Source organism: Prosopis cineraria, unplaced genomic scaffold, assembly GCF_029017545.1.
Source record: "Prosopis cineraria cultivar Desert tree isolate PC_DT_omini unplaced genomic scaffold, ASM2901754v1 PC9, whole genome shotgun sequence".
Classification (NCBI taxonomy): domain Eukaryota; kingdom Viridiplantae; phylum Streptophyta; class Magnoliopsida; order Fabales; family Fabaceae; genus Prosopis; species Prosopis cineraria.
In genome coordinates, this window is record NW_026555340.1 from 29,355,386 (window position 1) to 29,377,224 (window position 21,839).

The window sequence follows — 21,839 nt, forward strand, 5'->3', positions numbered from 1 at the left end:
TAGTATGGAGTTAGTTGATTAAAATATATATGAAAACCCATTGAGAGATTGGGGATTTGCCAAAAGTTATTGAAAATAAATTTTACAATTGAGACATATCTTGTTTTAATTATTGTTATCTTTCAGCATTTATTATCCTTTTTCATTTAATATACTTTTGGTATTTATAGAATATTCACTTTTATTTTTAAAATTTAGGTTGAGGCTTACAAATATCAATTTAACTTATTTGTTTTGTACACCCTTATTAGTGAACAATAATTATTACTCCTTCCGTTTAAAAATGTAAAGCATTTTTAACTGAATTCACCCCTAATAAAATAATTATTTATTTTTTAACTAACTCTATCTTTTTATATTTATCCTTATTAAACACTTTATAATAAATATAAAGTCATTATCAATAGGGGCAATTTAAAAAAAAAAAGCAATGATAACATTTCAAAAGACTAAAAATACCTTACATTTTTTAACATATAACACCTCAAAAAATGCTTTATATTTTTGAACGGAAAGAATATCATATTACTTCTTTTTTGAATTTCTCAGTTCTTTTTATATTATTTCTTTCCCCTTATTGACGTAGCTCACATCACACCTCATGAATCCTTCATCGCCACTTCATTTGTTACATGTTATTTAAATATAATCAAGTAATTTAAGTAATGAAAATGAAGGTTGATATCATATTTAAGTTGACATATGGTAGCGCGTAATAAAGCGGTACTCGCCAATTAATAACAACAACAACAACAACAACAATAATAATAGGAAAGACGGTGACTAGTTGATGGGAGGACCACATGAGAGCATACTGGAACTACGCTACAATGAGAGTTACAGTAAGGATTAAATGCACAAGTTCAAAGCGTTGCTCCCTACGTGCTTAGCTTGGGGCGATACTAAAGCTTGCATTTCATGCAGGGCTGTACAAAAAATTAACAAGACAGCATTTCTATTTAATTTAAAATCCGTTCTCTTTTATTAAAAAAAAAATTGAGTTAGGCAATTTATAATCACAGAACTAGATACATCTTAAAGGACCTACCCACCCCCTTTGGTTGGGGCGTTTGGCCTTTTGAAGGCTCCGGCAAATGGGAGTTTTGGCTCGCAATCCCTTTTTCTTCTTTTATTTAAAAAAAAAAATCTCTCAAAACCTACTGGCATGATTAATACTGGCACATCGCCCCCAACACAACCCATATTAAATACCAATAAAATAAATGTTTTACATTATTATTCACTATTCATTTTTTTACCAGAAATATTAACTATTCATTTTGATATATGGAAAGAAAACAGAAAAAGATTAATTTATTTTTGTATTCTATATTTAGGTTTTTTTTTACTTAATTTGAAAATCACACATAAATTATTATTTTCTAAGAGTATAGAGCATGTTATATATAATTTCATCGAAATATACAAAAATATATTAAAAATATACAATTTTTATTTATTCTTTATATTTATTTTAAAAATAACATAATAAATAAATTATTTTTATTTAAATTTTTATTATCCAAAAATATAATCGACTTATAATGTATTATTATCTTATAAAATCTCTTATTTTAAATATTAAAAAAATAAAAAAATCTATATATTTTTATTAATTTTTAATAAATTTGCCCTCCCATTATATCAGCACCTTGGTTCCGCGTGAGTCTGGTATGGTCCAGACATAATTCAAAATTAAACAAGATTAGATTTGGTTCATAAAATAAGGAGATTGTTTTTAGTAGTTCAGTATTCCTTTTTTTTTTTTTTCTTTCTTTATGTGAGAGACAACAATTCATTTTAACCTAATAAATTTAATTAAAATAATAAAAAAACTTATAATTATTTAAAATACTTATAATTATTTAAAATTTATCACAAGATATCAAAAATTAGTCATAATAGATCCATCAACAAATAAGCACAAATGAGGACAACTAATTTTGTGCGGCATGAAGAAGTGAAGATGGAGTAAAGAGTAAATGAAGAGAAGAGAGATAGTAAGGGTCTGTTTGGATTTCAGTTGGGTATAATAGATTATGAAAATAATTGATTAAGTGGTAGATTTTAATCATAATTGATTATGTTATAACATAATCTGTTTGAATACTATTTTTTTAAAATTAATTTTAACAGAATTGAAGATATTTGGATAATTTAATTAAAATTAATTTTTAACTATATAACTTAATTTTTAAATATCAAATATTAATTTTTTTAAATATATAAAGTTTAAATTTTATTAAGGAAAAAAAAAGAAAAAGAAGAGAGTTTAATTTTATTTTTATTAAATTATGTGCTTTCTTTGTAATTTTTTCCTGGGCCTGTTTTTGTAATTTTTCCCAACGTTTTTGACAAACTTTTGACAGAAAGCGGACGAAGGGAGCTTCGGGAAAAACGCGCGTTTTGGCCCATAATCGATTTTTGATCATTTTCGACTGTTTGGATAGATTGACAGAAAAAATTGATTTTAGGTCCAAAACGCGCGTTTTCTCCTTATCCAAACGGGCACTAAATTGGTGAGATCTTAAACTTTACATTCAACTCTATTAAAAAATAAAAATAATTATAATCATATTGAAATAATTTTATAAGATTGACTTTGATCAAGTGATTTAAAATTAAAGCTCGGTCTCACATCCAATTCAATTCAATCCAAAAATAAAGTTTGATCTTATTAATCCTTTTAATCCTCCAGGTCAATCTTTTTAAATGGCCGGACCAGATAAGATTTGCTGAGTTAAACAAGACCATCAAACTTTTACGCATCGCTAATTTCATGTGCCGCCAAAGTCTCGTGTTTGACATTGCTAATTATTTAGACCATGGACGGAATTTTCCAACTCTTTGAAAGTGATCTTACATTGATTAGCACCTACAATTATGGGACTGCTATTTAGTTGCATCATATCACCATAACTTCTTGAATACCCTCACGACGTGTCGTCATCTCAATTCTTCCAATTACTAACCATCAACGTGCATCGACTAAGCCTTTTTCTAGTCCTTATTGCCCTTCAAATAATTCTAATTCAATTTGCCTCTGTCAAGTAATATAAAGTATTTTTTAATAATTATATTTGCTTCAAAAATATCAAGAATTGGGTAGTTTTTATAATGTTTTTTAAATATACCCTTCATTTATCATTTCTTTAAAAAAAAGTCCATTAGAATTTCAATCATAATTACCAAAAAAATTAACCTGTATACTTTAACGAGGATATAGTTGAAAATATGTCTTTTTTGTAAAAAAAAAAAAAGATTCAGGTTTCAAACAATTTCTTACTAGAATCTTAAAATACTAGTTACCACCAATATTTTATAGAGCAAAATTTTGTATTTAATCTCATATACTTAATATGCTTTTTGTTTCACTAAATCAAGAATAATAATTTGTTATAGAATAAATAATTTATAAAAGATAAGCATGTTTTGATTTAATTGGAAATAAATAACTTAAATATATAAAGATAAATATATAAATTTTACCCTATTTTATATTATATATGGATTGAACAGAGCATATAAGTATTTTGACATGCATTGAGATCGGTGTTATATGAAAATCAGACCAATCATTAAACCAAACAAAAAATTAATTAACGATTCAAGAGTTAAACCATGATTCAACCAGTCATGAATAAATTGATGTAGTTTAAGTAATACTCCCATGTGCTTAAAATAATTAAAATGAAATATTTATAAATAATAATAATAATAATAGTGCATTTTTAAATTTAAAACAAAATAATACAAAATAAAATAGGTAATATATATCCATCAATATTCTATCATTTTAATTCAAAATATATATATTTATTTCATAATTTATGATTTATAACTTTAAAATATAAACATATGTTCATATTTCCTGCATTTTTGTTCCTTTTTATTCATTTATCAATGCTTATTACTTCAAAAAAATGAATTAAATTTAAAAAATTAAAAATTAAAAAATAGTAAGATTAGTTCAACCATTTTGTCCACCAAATTTTAATTGATTTCGTAGCATGTTTTCTAGATCTGTTATATTCGGACCAAACTTATGACTAATTCCCAGTTCAACTGACCAATTCAATCTGATTTTGATGACATCAATTGAGAAAAATAATATAATGACCTGAAAATTTAAAGATTAATTTGCAATTTGGATATTGAACAATAGAACTAGGGGCAATTTAAACTTTAAACTCTTATTTGATGCATTATGAATCCTAGGCAATTAAAGTTAATGCAATTTTGCTCCCATTATTAAATTATAGTAAATGTCCATTATTATTTTTTTAAATAATTGAGGTTTAATGTGCAATCTTTTTCTAAAGGGACCAAGAGAGTGCACTTTGATGAAAATCACACATTATGCTCTATTTTTTTTAAAAAAGTAACAAACATTTGCTCTAATAACAAAAGCCTGGGATTTATTTTATTTTGTATGTATGTTATTTTCGACGCATTGAAATAAAATATACATAAACACTCCCTTCGATCCCTCTTACAGATCACTTATACAAAGGATAACTGTCATTATTATAGGACACTAGATGAAGTATTTATTACAATTTTTATACATCGCCTCTTTTTAGTTGCTCTTTTTTTAATTAAAGCATGATTTAAGTATGGGTTATCCATTAATTACAATCTGAATCTAAATGTCTGGTAAAAGTGACGGGAAGAGAGAGTACCAGTACGGGTTTTAGCCGAAATTTCTACGTTGATAAATTAGTGGGAGAATCATATTCAAAGATCTGGAAAGATAATTATTCACTGATAAGGATTAATAAAAAATTGATTGTTATTAAGATAGGAGCATGATTTTTTTTTTCTAAATAAGACTTGTTATTGATTTCTATCTGTAAATAATTTCCTTCTCAAGTCCTTATATGTGATTTTCCTTATGGTTACCAGAAAGAAACGCATATTTGCTGGAAAAGAAGCAACGAACATAAACCAATACTGTATACTGTATCTGGGTGGATTATGACCTCGTGCGCGCATGGAAGCGCGTAGGTGTCGGCCATGGTTGCGTCTTTGAGATGATCCGATCATTGTGGGCTGATTTTAATTTTTCACCCTTAATTAAGTAGATTTTATTGCAAAATAAAAACGTTAAATGATTAATTAGTTGGAAACACTTTTTCGCTTACGATTTCCAGGCCAGTGGATCTCCATCTCCATTCCATTCCTTTCCTAACACTTAAAAAAAAAATCTCATAATTGTTTGGTTAACCACTTTTCCCTTCCGACCTTAATGATAGAGTTACTTTTTTATATTTCAAGTCTGCGTTGGCAGTTATTAATCGATTGATAATTTCAGTAGAAAAAAAGGTTGATTATAATTAAATTAAAAATAAGGCTATTTTATAGGGTAAACTAATGAAAGAAGGCAATTACATGAAAGCAATATTTTGTATATTTCAGTGACGACCCCACGAACAATTTTTATTACTCCTTCTGTTAAAAAATATAAAATATTTTTAGTCTTTTGAGATATAATTATTATTTTTTTTGTAAAAGTGTCCTTATTGATAATAACTTTATATTTATTGTAAGGTGTTTAATAGGAGTGAATATAAAAAGATAGGGTTAGTTTAAAAGTAAGTAACTACTTTATTAGAGGGTGAGATTGAGTTAAAAATATCTTATATTTTTTAACAAAATGAGTATACATTTAACAATATCAAGTAATTTTTTTATATGATTATCTGCGTTATATTCAAGCATTATCAATCCAAATGGTAGTAACATTTTCAAACATATTTTTATACATTTATAAGAACATAAACTTGAGATTTCGTGTTTAGTTACTATAACCACCTTATCAACACTTGCTAGTAACGATATCCAAAAGTTATTTTGTTGTTTTTATTGTAAAACAAGTGCTTTGTCATCTCCATGGATTGTCATGTGCGTCCCAGATCATTATAAATTAGAGGTGTAATATTTATGTTATTGTGTTATGTAGAATTTTCATAGTTAAGAACATTTGAATAATTATATAGATACAGGCATACAGCTACTACAAATTTTCTACTCCCATTTGGGAAAAAAGAAAATCCGTATATACACCTAAATATTTTTTTCTGGGTGACACAAAGCACATGAAGAATTTCAAGGTTAGACCAAATATCAAATTGACTCATACGGATGGGCCACGATAATTTGATCATCTCCTACTTTTCAAAAAATATTTTAAATAGAGATTTATATTGAAGGTTAATTATTTAAAAATAGTTTACATGAAAAACCTTTTCTTTAAGGCATTCCACATTTATTACAGTAAAAGTGAAAATCATAACGGACCAACTCATTTCTCAAGCCTAGCGTGTCTGGATAGAATTTTTAATCGATTTTTTGAGAGAAAAATCATTTTTTGCCAAAATTATTCAAACGCCCATTTATCCAAAAAATTGATTTTTTTTTTCTCAAAGCCTCGCGTTCAATTATCCAAGGAGTGTGGAAAAATGACAAGAAAGAAAAAATTACAAGAAAGGAACGAAATTTAATAAAACTAAAATAAACTCTTTTCTCTTCTATTTTTTTCTTAATAAAATTTAAATTTTAAATTCTCAAAAAAGTTATTAGCATAAGTACCTATCAACCACCACCATCTACTTAACACTTGTTACAAAACAAATTTAAATAAAATATTAATTGGTAAAAAAATTAATTTAATTTAATTTAAAATTGAAGGTTATTACAAATATTGTCGCAAGGGTCCAGAGAGAGAGAGAGATTTTGCATCATTTGTTACATTGCTACAAATTTTTCAAACAGTGTTTAACATCTTCGTCAGTTATAGCTTATATTCATAATGTCATTAGAGTTCAACTTTCACTGGCACTCCACTTTGCAAAATACATCTGACACATGATAGGTGTTTGAGCTAAAACTAAAATTAGTTGGGTTTTCATTTACAATGAGAGAAACCATAAAAAAATTCCATTTACGCAATTAACATCGACATTGAAATGTTAGAACATTCATCATACAAAGTAACAACCTATTAGAAAGGAAAAAAAGAACACCAGTAGCAAATTAAATAATTTCTTTCTTCAAAATAAAAATAATCATTTAACAATTAAATAATGAGAGAATTGGTAAAAAAAGAACTAGATGGAAGGAAAAATTATGCCTAAGGACTAAATGTAATTGAAGGACCAAACTCATTTTAATACTCAAAACAGGATGGGGTGAATGGACCAAAATGTCCTTTATTGTTGGGAGAAAACAATACAATAGATTAGAGATGATTTTCAACTGGTGAAGTGAGCTGCGACTTGGATCTAACATCTCTTCACGTGCGATTGTGCGTTACCATGAATGTGTGATTCTTCTCTTGTAGACCTCTTTACTGGAACTAATATCTATGCACCATCAAAAGTTTCGCACATCAACATGGGTGGAGATCGAATCAGAGAGACAATCCTTAATTGGAGAACCAAAAAAATGATTGATAAGGAAAAGTTAAGCATGGCTATGACAGAAGGAGATTTTCGCTCGAGCTTTAAATGATGAAACGAGAAGTGTAGTAACATCCGGCTCCAGTTTAGGATAATAGCTTACACTCAAATGGTCTTAAGAAAACCAATTTAGATCGGCTTAAATGGGTAAAGAAGCTTCTACCGTTGGATGCTTGTATGCATTAAATAGGAGGTTCTTCTTAGGTGGATTCTATTGTATGGACTTGCAAGGGAACATTATTCTTTAAGACATTATGGAGCATTATAGCACAAAGCGGTCCTCACCCTTTTCTTTATGTCATTAAGCAAAGTACAAAGCTCATGTTTGTTTCTTGGTTCTTCTATTAGAGCTTATGCATTTCTGAGTGCCATACTTATCTAACATTTTGTTTATCTATAGTGAATGAAATTAAGTTTGAAAAATCCAAGTGCTCAACAAAATTGCTTATAATTGTAAAATGAACTCCTCATGGCATGCCACCAAATATTTACAGCGTGTGAATCGAGGGTTCTTTATGAACAAATATTCATGGGTTGTAAACGTGTAAATATATATACAACATTATTAACAAAGTTTTTTTGTAACATATTACATATTTTTACCAATCTCTATGTATAAACAATAACATATGTATGCATCTTAATTAGTATATCAATTTGTTATCATGTTTCATGAGTGTATAATGCAAATGACTTTTCTTGATGGTTGTAGATTCAGCTGGGGAATATATTAGGCAAGGAGCATCATCAGTGGTTCTATCAGGTGCCATATTTGATAAAGAAGCAATTGGGTAGCATGACTTTGAAAAGATATTTGAACTTGCTCAATCTGCAGCCTTGTTGGGTAACAATGCTATAAATTAGTAAGACATTGCACTTTCATTATTACACAGTTTCTAACTTCCTACTAAACATTGTTAATATAGTTACTACATCTTTCTTAATCATTTTAGTGAAAATTTGTAGGATTTTTTAACCAGCCAAAAATACTTGCGTAGATAGGGAATGATATGATCTAATCCATTAGGAGTATATATCATCTCTTCAATAACTCTAACTTTATTAACCCAAGTCAACTAATCATCTTTAAAATTGGTCAATATTTTGCTTTTATTTTTCCTTTCATTAGTGGCTCACATTTATCACCAACCTCTTATAGTCATATGAACTTGTTGGATTCAATGAGTATTTTTACCTTAAAATCTTTTTTCCACTTGATATAGTAAACACTCAATTTAATATTGTAGTCTTTTTCTTCCTTAGAATTGGAATATGAGAATTATTATTCTCTCAAGCTATTGAAAATAAATATCATTAATGTAATTATTGCAATTTTAAACCAACACTTGTATTATATAATTGATATTTTGCAAGCATTTGTTGATGAAATTAGCACTATTTATAGAAATAAGTGTGAATGACGCTATAAATGTAGAGCAAGCATTCATGGCCATGGCTGATGCTTGTTAAAAAGGATTTGGCTAAGAAAAAAAAATAAGGTTTTTGTCTGAAGATGAGAAAGAGTAAGTTTGAGTCAATAAGCTCTTGCAAATTCAACTCATGCATATCATAAACAAAGTGATCTATAAGGAAATATTGATTAAAGGATTCCCTAAAAAGATTGAATGATATTGTGATTATACTTTGAAATGTACTTATAACCACCCCTTATTTGTTTTTTTATAAGGTATGATGTAGTTTAATATGAGCGTGATATGTTCTTACCCCTCATGATATATTTTCTAATATAGGGTGCCTTATGGTCTTTGTTTATAATTTTAATTGTACTTGACAAAAAGATGAATCAAACCTAATGAAATTAATGTTCTTTCATTGAAATTATCGTTGTTCATTCTTGCTCTTCACATTTACTTATTTTTATGGACAATTTAATTGTTCTCCATGTTACATTATCAAATCCGCATCTTTTGGCTTGTTATGTGATGTATAATACTTAAAAAAGAGAGAACTTATTATGAGTGTTCCCTTATTTATTTTTTTGTATAGGATAAGATGTAATTTAATATGGGTATGATGTTGTTCTTACTCCCATAATAAATTTTTTGATTTAAGATGCCTTATAATATTTGTTTATCATTTGGTTTGTACTTAGGACAATAACAGACCTAAACTAATATAATTATTGTTGTTTCTTTCATATTTTTTTTGTTCAAAGTCCCCTTAATCATTTACTTGTTTTTCATTGAAAATTCAATTGTCATTCATATAAACTTGTTGAATCCTTACTTGTCAGCGCTACAATTATATGTAATATCTTATGGATTACATGTAAATTCAATACACAAAGAGCATGCCACTATTAGTGCCCTTATAATTACATGAAAAAGACAACCAATTACATGTAAATCAATATGAAAAAAAAAATTATAAGCATACCTGAGAATAATTTATATGTAATTTTTAACGGATTACATGTAAATCAAACACACAAAGAATATGCCTTTGTTAGTGCCCAGAATTATATGAAAACGATTATATATTACATGTAAATCAATATGTGAAGAAACTCGCGAGTATGATTGAGGAGTGATTTAAATGTAATCTTTAACGGATTACATGTAAATTAAACACACATAGGGATGCCCTTCAATGTTCGAGAATCACATGAAAATGACTATAGATTACATGTAAATCTCGTTGTTATAACATAAGTCATAAGCCTTACACCTTAAGCTATAACACATATACTTTGATCTAGAAGACTTGCACCTTAACAATCTCTCTTACACTCAAGTCAAAACCCTTATACTCAAGCCATAACAAGTGCACTTTAAGCCATAAGTCTTGCACCCCAAGCCAGAACGTTTATACCTAAGTCAGAAATCTTGCACCCAAGCCATACCTCTTGCACTCAAGTCAAAAGCCTCACATCCAAGCCATACCTCTTGCACCCTAAGCCATATTCCTTATACTTAAAATCAAAAGCCTTACACTTAAGCCAAAACCTTTGCACCTTTAGTCAAAATTCTTGTACCCTTTAGTTATTGGATTTATATGTAATCTTTCATAATTACATATAATCAAGAGGTTTTGATGTTTTTTGGTGACACTTTCACTTGCAATTGAAGCTTCAGCAAGCATACTGTCAATGGTTGGAGGAGGAGCTGAAGCTCTAATAATCAGATTTTGTACATTTTTTAAAAGATTTAATTAATGTAGAATGGCATTTTGGTCATTTGTTCAAATTTTTTAATGAGTAAATATTAACCTTGATCCTTCAAGTACATTTGATTCCTGAGACTGACCAAATACTTATAACTAGGTCCTTTTCACCAATTCTCTCGTAAATAATTGAATATTTTGGTTTTTTTTTAAGTGAGTATGGATTTAATTTGAAATGGAGAACCATCTTATTATCAATAAGTACTCCCTCCTTAAAAAATACAAGGCTTTTTTAGGCAAAATGTTTAAAAATATAAAATATTTTGAATCTTTTAAAATGTGATTAATGAAATTTTTTTAAAATATCCTTAATCAGTGGTGTAATTAATAATATTTTTAAATTAATATATTCTATTAAATAAGAGTAAAGATAAAAGATGTATAATTTTAAAATTAATTAATTAATTTACTGTAAGATATAATTTAATTAAAAATACCCTCTAATATTAGACAGATAGAGTAAGTGAGTAACCCTTTCTTTTCTTCTTTTTTCTGGGTAAACAGAGTAACGCCTTCTTTGTTGACCGTAAATAAAAAAAGAGGAGGTAATTGGCTTATCACTTCTAGGCTTCTAGCAAATGACTCCCGCTACAAGATAGTGACGAATTGTGTCCCCCTAAAAGTTTGTTCAAAAACCCAGAAACAGTAACGCACTTACTATCAACTGCAAGATAATTTCTTTTTGGTAAACACCAATATAAAATCGCAATTTATCATCAAACATCTGACCATTTGAGTTTGACTTCGCAAAAAACACTTTTTTTTTTTAAGTCTTGCCTCGGCTAATCTTTTAAATGTAATATATGGACTAAACTGCTAGTCTATGACTTTATACCCTGTTTAGTTAAAAGAGACCTTGCTTGTGAAATTTAACTCATGGTACAATTTGCAGAATTAAAAGTCCAATAATTTAAATTTTTAAGCCAAAATCATGATTAAAAAAGGGACTCGACTTTGTCAAATATATTTATCATCTTTATTATTGCTCGGTGAAGAACTTCCCGGTGATGCCATCAATAGCCGAACGATTTAAAACATGCAATTGCTATGATTATCTCTGAAAATTATAATACGTATAAAAGTTGTCATAATTGATATATAAAATTTGAGTTCTAATTAGATGGCAGAGTTTGTATTATATTGTTGCAATTAATCTTTAACAAATTCTAGATACTTTTGTTGTTTTTTTCCCTCAAGAAAATCAGAGTCAAATTGTTAATGGAGACCACACGTCCGTAATGTACTGGTGTCAGCTTGTTTTCAGTATTTTAGACGCTTGGATAAGGAAACCCGATTTAGTATAATTATTGAAATCATAAAAATACAAAGAAAAGTCTAAATAAGCACATAAATTTCTGATGAAAAAGCAAAATATATGGCAAGAAAATCTGTAATTTCGCATCTAAAAATCACCTGATCTTCGTGTCTCTAACGTTAAATATTAGACTTGACTTCTATATAAAATATAAAAAATAGAAAGTCCACAAACGTATAAATCACCATTTTCTTTGTTATCCCAAGGCCTCATTAAAACTCTAACTAATCTGGGCCCAACCAGGAAAGACCACAAAGCGCGCTAAATAAAATAAAAGTCTCCCTGAATGAGTACTCCTATTCCCCATATTAGTTCTGCTTCTACATGCTTGTTGTATTTTGTTTTTTTTTTTTTATCTTGTATATGATACTCACTCTGTTTTAAGTTATAAAATATTTTAATACAAAATTTTATATATTAATAAAATTTATTAAATATTCTCTTTAGTTGTTATTGTATTAAAATTTAGTTTTTTTATATTATAAAAAAATAAAATATACTTTTATTTTTATGCTTAGTTTAAATAATGATACAACTATATTAAATATCTTTATATTAATAAATGATAAAATTGTAAAAAGTAATTTAATTATTACAAGGTATTTTATATTTTGGATTAAAAATTATTTTTGAAGGTGTTTCACAAATAGGATTGGAGAGAGTACACTTTCAAATTTTATTTTGTTCAAAATAAAAATATCAATTTTTAAAAATCTCCTTCATTTAATACTTCATTTATCAAACTTTATTTATTTTTAATACTCCATTTAATATAATGGGAAGGGTAATATTGAAAATTTATAATTAATGAAATCTTATTTTTGTTAAAGTGTCTTATATTTTGAAACAATAAATCTTTAAAAAATGTTTTATAATTTGAAACAAAGGGAATATATCCTCTTTTGTCAATAAAAGATAATCTTATTTTTGTTAAAATGTTTTATATTTTGAAATGTTGAGTCCTTTAAAAATATCTTATAATTTAAAATGGGGGGAGTATATCCCAAGATATTAACCTCTTCTGTCAATAGCCCAATGCTTCATCTAGGGTAAAAAAGAGACAAAAATGGAAGTTAATCAAGTTTATTATTTTTTCCAGTAAGATATTTTTATAGTTAGTATTGGGGGGATCATAAAATCAATTCTTATGAAAAAAAAATAAAGGTTGGTGATAGAAAAATGAATGTGCCGTTAACCGGGGGGAAAAAAAAACCAAGAAGAAGAAAGAAGGAAAAAAGAAAAAAAGCGATGTGGCAATGTAATCAGTTGGCATATAAATGAGCAATGATGGGAAAGAAAACTCGCGCTACTTATGGTTAGGGGATGGCGTTTCAAGCCATTAAAGCTATTTAAAATTCTCAGTTTAAGTTTCTTTAGCCAAAAAAAAAAAGGGTTTGTGTGATAATCTCAGGGGTTAATTATATTGGACATCTCTAATAATATCTCCATTATTAATAGAACCTCAGTGCCTGCCGCCTTGCCAGCAGGATGGGGTGACGGCCTCCCAGTTCTACCCATCTTGTAAATAACAACAACAACAAGATTTACACCCATTAAAAAAAAAAAACATTTTGTACTATACTCTTTCTGCTTCTATTTGTATGAAAAAAAAAACTTATATCATACAATTTAAAAAAATTAATTAACTATATTAATTGTGTTTGAAAATAAAAAAATTAGATTATAATACTCTTCATTAATTGTGTTAATCAAGCCTTCATTAATTATTTTTTATAAATATAAATTATAAAATTATGAGGAGTAATTTAAAAAGTGTGCAATAAAATAAAAATCTGTTTAGTTATATCAATTAAAAAATATTTTTAGAATTAAAAAATAAACTGATAGTGATGATTATAAGCAGTTAATGGTGGTGATTAATAATATAAATTGATCAAGGTAACTATAATTTTTAATAATTAAATTTAGTATATTTTAAAAATAAAAAAATAAAACAAAAACAACTTAACTATTTTTTAAAAAAACAAAAAAATTAAAATAATTTTGAAAACAATTAAATTAAAAAAATTTATTGAAATAAAATTTTACATTTTTCTGTTTTTAAAAACAAAAAAAAAACAGTTTTCAAACATAGAAAAAGAACATGACTTCACAAACTTTTCAAATGATAAAATTCTCAATATCCATCAATTCTGCATATCTCGAGAAAACTAGCTATCGAACAATTAATTAATATGATGCTTTTAGAATGGATTAATAATTACAAGAAATAGTTTCGTGGTGTTCAAAGAGATGTTTTATACTGCAAAACCTCCCATTGATTTTAGTCTAGTTTTCTGTTTTTCCAAAAGATCAAATGTAAAAAAACTGACTATATGTACACATATACATATTTATATATAATTGAGATATAGGATTGCACTGCTTTAAAGGATCGAATAGAGAGTTACGTTGATATTTGGCCAAAAAAAAAATAGAGTTTATATTTTTCAAGAATAAAATAATTTACAGAATAAAATAATTTACTCGCGAAACTATTTTTTTCTTAAGTCGACAAGGTATCAACTGGGCTTGTGTTGTGTTCAAAAAGTAATTTAAAAAAGAACTTGCATGTATCCGAACTGCTTTATCACCACCTAATTAATTAAAGAACTTTAAGGTAAAGGAAAAGTTTTGCACAATGAATAATAAACATGCAGGCAGCGCAGTAAGATATTCAAAGATTCATGTCTCTATTACATTTATGTAACGACATTCAGACCAATGAGGAAAAAAGTAGAGTGAGAATATATATGACTTTCACTCATCAACCTTAATAAAACAGGTTATGGGGCACATTTACAAAGCTGTTCTGCTTTATGATAATAATATAATATTATTATTATTAATATTTTTTTCCCCTTGAAATAAGGATATCTTAAAAGCCAATCCAGTCCAATGCAAAAGCAGCGTCGGATTTGCGTAAAACCCACTTGATTGCTTCACCTTCCCCCCCAGCCCTCCCTCTCTCTTCCCCTCTCTCTCATAACTTAAATTCTAAGTATGATTTATGCATCTTTTTAAATCAACACAATTAGTTCTTGGGTTTTCCCCTCCCCACAACATACATATATTGCCCACTCTGAAAACGTCTCTGTGACACAAGCATTTGCAGGTAACAGTTGCGTCTCGCTTGAGAGCTTGTCCTTCTGGTCCTCTACTCACAGAAATGGGTCGCCATTCCTGTTGTGTCAAGCAAAAGTTGAGGAAAGGCTTATGGTCCCCTGAAGAAGACGAGAAGCTTTTCAACCACATAACTAGATTTGGCGTTGGCTGCTGGAGCTCCGTTCCAAAACTAGCTGGTAACTCCTAAAATATTCTCTCTTCTTCCAGTTTTCATTGATTATATAGAAGCAGAGTGTGAGTGTCTCATCTTTGTTTCTCGAGTTGCAGGACTTCAAAGATGTGGAAAGAGCTGTAGATTGAGGTGGATAAACTATCTGAGGCCTGATTTGAAAAGAGGCATGTTCTCCCAGCAAGAGGAAGATGTTATTCTGAGTCTCCATGAAGTTCTGGGCAATAGGTAATAATAATTATTGAAGAAAAGAGATGGAAAACAAAACTGTTATTTGCAGAGAGTTGTTTTCTGAACTGAGATGTACTTTGGATTTTCAGGTGGGCACAGATCGCAGCACAGTTACCAGGAAGAACAGATAACGAAATCAAGAACTTCTGGAACTCATGCTTGAAGAAGAAGCTGCTGAAGCAAGGGATTGACCCAGCCACCCACAAGCCCTTCGCTCAACCTCAAATAAAGCAGGAGAACAATAGCATAGAGACACCACCACCACCACCACTATCCCTGCAAAATATACATCATCTCACAAACTTGGCCTCCTCACAGTCACAAGGGTCACCTTTTCTGACAACCGATTCAAGTTATTACGATATATCTGTTCTAACAGAAGCCTCGAGAGATGAAATCCTCATGAGCATGAGCAACAAGCCTCATGAATGGGTCGTCGACCCTCTGTCGTACTACGATTCATACTCGAGCCAGTATCAGTATGGAACCAGTTCAAGCTACGGGATCTGCTCAATGCCTAGTTTGACGAGTTCGGATCAGAACAACTTGTCAACGATCACGGAGTTCTCAGACAACAACAATTCGGGTTCAAAAATTTGCTCAAGCAATAACAGCTCGAACATGAGCAGTTATATGATGGAGAATAACAGAGGGATCGTATTGTGGGAGGGAGAGCACAAGATGGAAGCGTCGTTTCAGTTTCAAGCAAACGGGATGAAATCGGAGGGACTGATGAACACATGCTCGTGGGGAGGAGCAGTGCAGCTTCAGAACCACAGTTCGATGGATTTCAACACCTATCCGTTAACGTCATTCTCACAAGATCTAACGGCAGCGACTTATGATGTATTCCGGCACATATGAAGTGTAAATTTTATATTTTTATTTTTTTTTGGGAGCTCTTTCTCTGGTTGAAACAAGGTGACAAACGATGTTGATAGTACAGGAAATTTGTAGCGAGCTAAAGATTTTGAGATGATCCCCCCACCCTGCCCTCTCTATCTCTCTTTATGTAATTTTCCTATTCAAGTATCTGTTTTCATCAGCACGAGTTTGAATGAAGACGACGACTTCTTTTCTTTCTTGAAAAAATCATGTGGTGACATGGTGCTTAGCTTTTGCTGTCTTTTAGAACAGGTGGTCAAATTAATACTCAAATTATTTAGAAAAGGAAAAGGAAAGCCCATAGAATACAGACAACACAGCGAATGATACAGCTTCCGTTGTGTCTGAAAAGATGGATATATGTGTATGTATATATATATGTATGTATGTATTATTTGAAAGCAGTAGAGAGAGAGAGAGAGAGAGAGAGAGGAGAACGCTCGTGTGGGAGAGGGCATGTGAGAATGAGATGAGAAATGAAAGAGGGCGTGGGTGTGAGAGTGAGAGAGAAGTGTCAGAGGGTGAATATGAGAGCCTGACCTATCGTAATATGAGGGATGCTGTTTTCGCTGCCCTCTGATTCATCTCGTGTGGGCCATCCTCCTTTCATTAATTTACCCTTTTACCTTAACCTCTTACTCTAGGGTTTCCCTCTCCTTCATTTCCTTTTACCTTGTCTCTATTCCCAATCACATGATCGCAATATTTACCTTCGATTTTGACCTACTTTCTCGTCAATATGTTGGTCACTTACTATTTTACTAGTCAATAATCCAACTCAGGAAATGCATGTCATCATCCCTCCGAGTACCCGCAACTGTAGAATTTGTATCAAATATTTTATATATTATATTATTGGCCGTGCCGCATTTGTTGATGGTTGTGTGTCATGTTAATCAGATAAAACTCCAGATCTTGTCGCATCTGTCTGGTGTTCATACATATATTGTACTATTTTTGATTTAGCTATATATATTTGTGAGGTAAATTTGCTTGCACTCGTCTTTCTTTCGGTGTGGCACCCACAGCAAAATCAGTCAGCTCCATAACTCCATATTTACTAGGCTCAGCTTGCATGCAGATTAATTATGTGCGCGTGGTGGTCAGCTTCCTTCTGACACTGTTTGATAACACAATCAAAGGTGAAGCTGGGTAGCTGTAGATAATTTAGTATTCTTCTCTCGGGGCTTCCCTATAAAATTAAGGAACTAATAAAAAGGAGATGATCAAGAAGAGAGAAAAGAAGGCTGAAAGAGAGAGACCATCACCATTAACGTTGATAGAAGTTGTAATGAATAAAGCCGTAAAATACGAGAGTCATATATGAATCAGAATAAAGCTGCCGAAGATTTGCACGCAAAGCCATACAGCAAGTCAAAAGCGTCCTCTTCATTTGGAAAACCATCATCCCTCAGAAATCTTCAGCCTCTGTGTTAGATCGAACTCAGAACGCATGTATTTTTGTGACCATACCATGCTCACCGTGATCCATACACCTCTACAAAAGAAAAAAAAAAGTGGTCCTATAAAATTAATTAAGCTTTAATTAGCTCCTGCTAGGTTGAAATTGAGATCTAAAGCTAGAAATTATGACAGACATTGACAAAATGCAGCAAAATGCTAACCCGCAATCATTATGGCTGGTTCCGCACACATTATGGGCAAACTGCTAAACCTCTCCTTCCATTAAGCCATGATTACATTTCAGTATACAGATTCCCAGTTTCACTAATCATACAAACACATCCCTTTTCCAAAGAAAAAGAAAAAGAAATGTGCAATTTGCGACCTGATCATCATCGTTAACAAATGTAGCCATGAGGACCGGAGGACATAGTCTGATTCTCAATATTCTCTGGTTGTGGAGGCAGTTATGTGTGTCGACTGTGATAATGACCATCATTATAAGGAAAATTAGATGCAGTAAAATTGGTGTTAAAGGACGGCTTCCAGAAACGTCATCATGAAACCGCTCCAAAAAAGAAAATAAAAAACCCTCATAATGCATCTCAACCCTTTTGCTTTTTCGCTTTGGTCATCGTCAAAACGTGAACCTATGCAAAACCTTCCAGCTCGCAATTGGTCCAGCCCAACATAATTCACCTAATTATGCCCACCCACAACTTATAATTAACGTCAACTACACAAATCCTTTCTTCTAGTCTAGTTGAATTATCTTCATTTATCCTATTATATATATCAAATATCAAGGGAATTAAATTAATCAAATGGAAGTTAATTTTTGGAAGGGAAATTTTCAGTAAATTTCAGGGAAAACGAGAGTAATTTAGTCTCATATAGATAAATCTGAAATAATGTGGTAATCAACAAAGAAAGAAACGTGGGAAAAATGAAGAGAAAGATAATGATCATACTAATTGTACATGTTAATACTTTATTGGTCAACTAATGGGGTGTCCGACACTGAAGCTGGAATGCTTTTGCAGAGTAATAAAAAAGGCTTTTGAATTTTATTCTAAGCATAACCTATTTTCATACCGACAGGACCTGCCTCCTCCTTAAAAGGGAAAGCAAGCTAAAAGAAAACCAGCCATGTCCCAAGATATCGGTGTTCATTACATATCTAAAATATATATATATATATAACTATTATTTGTTGTTTCTATAATATTAACACGAACCTGAGTTTCAACTCATCCTAGCTAATTATTAAAGGCAAGACCCTACTGTCATCATCTCTACCTTCAATTTAGACATAATAGAATCCACTGAGTCTGTGTTGAGAGCTTATCTTAACTACGCATGGCTAAACGACACATTTCACTCTGAAAATATTGTTAACCAAGAAGCTTGATTTCTTGATATGGTAATGGGCACCAGAACAAGGAAATGAAAGAAAAGGCAAGTTAGTAGTTAACAATGGTGCTTGGTGTTTGGCTAAAATAGAATGCCGTTCTGGTGGTTTGAACATGAATGATCCCTTTTGTTTCATGAAGAAGCAGGATGTCAAAAATAATATGTCACAGACAGATTAGACTCACTGTCACTAGAAAATAAAATGATGGATAATTAGGCCTAAAAGACCTGAGGAATATAATTATAAGCACAGGTCAGAAGAAGTATGATGATAGAATGTAATGAGTTGGGATATAAAAACATATCGTTTCTGGCATCATTGCAAAATATCGAGTACATAATTTAAAGATTGTGTTTGACATTTTGTGACTCTTTTACCTGGCGAAAAAAATTGCAGAACAGAGTGCTTTTCCCCTACTGATTAGGCTTTTTAGCCCAAAAGTGATTTAAGAAACACCACAAAGGAAACAAACAATTCCTTTTTTCCCCGCTCTCTATTTGTTTCTTGTTTTTAGGGCCAAAGAAAAGCCAACGGACATACCGGCAAGTACATAAAGCATTGCTTAATTTGGAAGTCTTCATTATAGCTTCTTCTCAAAGATATTAGCATTCATCTATAAAAATGTGTTTTTGACCCATTGCGCCTTCCTCATTCAAATCACTACATCCTCTAGCGTATTTGAAGAAACTAGCACTAGCAGATCGATGATGACTGAGAAGTGGGTTTAATTTCCAGTTAGTGGAGTCTCAGTTGCCTTGTTACTCCCATGCATGTCTCGTTGACACAGCAAGTCACCAATATATTAATTCACCTAGCATTACTAGTTTATGTATATATGTTCATGCCAAACATTATTTCTGGATCAAACACACTCTAAGGAAAAAACATCCAAATTCCCGAGGCAAAGGCATGATTTTCTTTAGAAAGGCACAGAAAAGTTCACTAATTGATGTCTTTCAGAGTACGTAGGTGGAGGTAAAATTATTAGAATCTGTAGATACGTAGTTATTGAACAGCTAGAAATATGGGATCACGTGCTTTCTACGAGAAACTGTTGACTTTGTACAGCAGGGAGCATCATGGTATTACGTTTTAATTTGAAGGCCTGAGAAAAGGACTGAATAACAAACTGAAACACCGTGCAGCAAGTGGCGATTCAGGGTGGTCTGATCTACTGCCATCAATTCATGAATAGTCCACAATCCAAAATCTGATAAAAATGTTGTAACCTCCAACTTAATTTGATTTTCATGACGACATATATCAGGGTAAATGGTCAGGCCCAAAGAGTGTATCAAATTGTTCCACCATAGTACAGTGTGGCAGCCTTCTGAAGTTTCATTTAGTAACAAGTACTTCAGGATAGAAGTTCAACCAGAACTTGCCTCAGAAGGCAGAAATATCACTCATTTGGAAGTTGAATTGAAGATTAAGATCGTTTCTCATTCACATCTCGACCAAGGACAATTTTCTGAATCCCCCCCAAGCCACCAAAAAAAAAAAAAAAATTCAATGCAGTGCCAGAGCGAACAAATTTCAGAATTGTGGAAGAGATAGTACAGCAAGTGAAAAAGAGACAATCTCAAACTCCATATTCGCTGTTCACAAGTCCCAGTCATTGCATCATGTATCGGTTTATACAGTCAAAGATGCCAGGGGATTTCTTTAGATTTAGTTTCCTAAAGTGTTTTTGAATTGTAAATAATTTGTTCTCATGCCGTGTAATGTACTCTTTATTCATCACCATATGAGTGCGTCTCTATCTCATGTCAACCATTTGATTGATATTCATAATACTTCCAATATATCCCCAATCAACTCATATAATCAGCTCGTACAATACCAGGCTTCCTCCAGACAACGTTGGGCTTACTGGTAGAAGAAAGAGTTCCAGAATGTCCTAAAACATGATTTTGTCTTTGGCAAGCATGATTCCAGACACATATTTAATTTGGCTAACATAATCGATTATAGTATATGCATGCAAGCCTTCTGTTTTGTCACAAAGGGCCAACCGATGAAAGCATTCCATGCATAACTCAGCATTGTAATGTGTGTGTGTGTGTTTGAAAAACAGAATTTATATGTACATAATTTTCTTCTCACATATTCAATAAATCAATATCAAAACATTACGAACAATTTCATTATTGAAAAACTTGAGAGGATCAATTGTTTGACAGACAGAAAACAGAGATATTCATTGCCCGTAAGGTTGCCTGTCTGATAGAGTCAAGTAGCGTATGGCGTTAGCAAGCAGTAGGATGTTGAGCTGCAACAGAACGAGCTTCCCACTCGAGAGTAACTCAAAGCTTGTGCTTGCCCAAGGGCCATAGTATTGTCCACATTAAAGGAAAGATAACTATTTAATCTAAGCCAATGCATTTGGGCAGGATCGTTGTTTTGCAAAAGTCTAGTCAACTTGTGAACTCCATCGAACTAAATTAGTGCTTTAGAGGTCGGCACAATTTTAGTTTTCTGGACAAGTAAACTTACCCCAGGCAATAGCAGATCCCATTGCCCCATCTATATTTCTATCACCAAGTTGTGTGACTAAAGGACAAAGGCTATGTGAGAATTTTCCTGACAAGTTTCCAGCCAACGACCCAATTGACGTAATGGCAGGAATTTGCAATGATGAATCCCATACAG

General features: G+C 31.0%; 1 protein-coding gene across 2 annotated transcripts; it reads left to right on the forward strand.

Annotated features, from left to right (window-relative positions):
* Nucleotides 1-14,940: 14,940 nt before the first annotated feature.
* On the forward strand, nt 14,941-16,570 carry LOC129320790 (transcription factor MYB86-like). Of its 2 annotated transcripts, XM_054966396.1 has the most exons (4): nt 14,941-14,959; nt 15,074-15,260; nt 15,352-15,481; nt 15,574-16,570. In XM_054966396.1, exons 2-4 carry the CDS (start codon nt 15,128-15,130, stop codon nt 16,346-16,348), a joined length of 1,038 nt encoding a protein of 345 aa, XP_054822371.1. In that variant the 5' UTR covers nt 14,941-14,959; nt 15,074-15,127; the 3' UTR covers nt 16,349-16,570. The 2 variants fall into 2 exon arrangements, with proteins under 2 accessions (XP_054822371.1, XP_054822369.1); XM_054966394.1 differs by lacking the exon at nt 14,941-14,959 and having other exon boundaries at nt 14,970-15,260.
* Nucleotides 16,571-21,839: the final 5,269 nt, after the last annotated feature.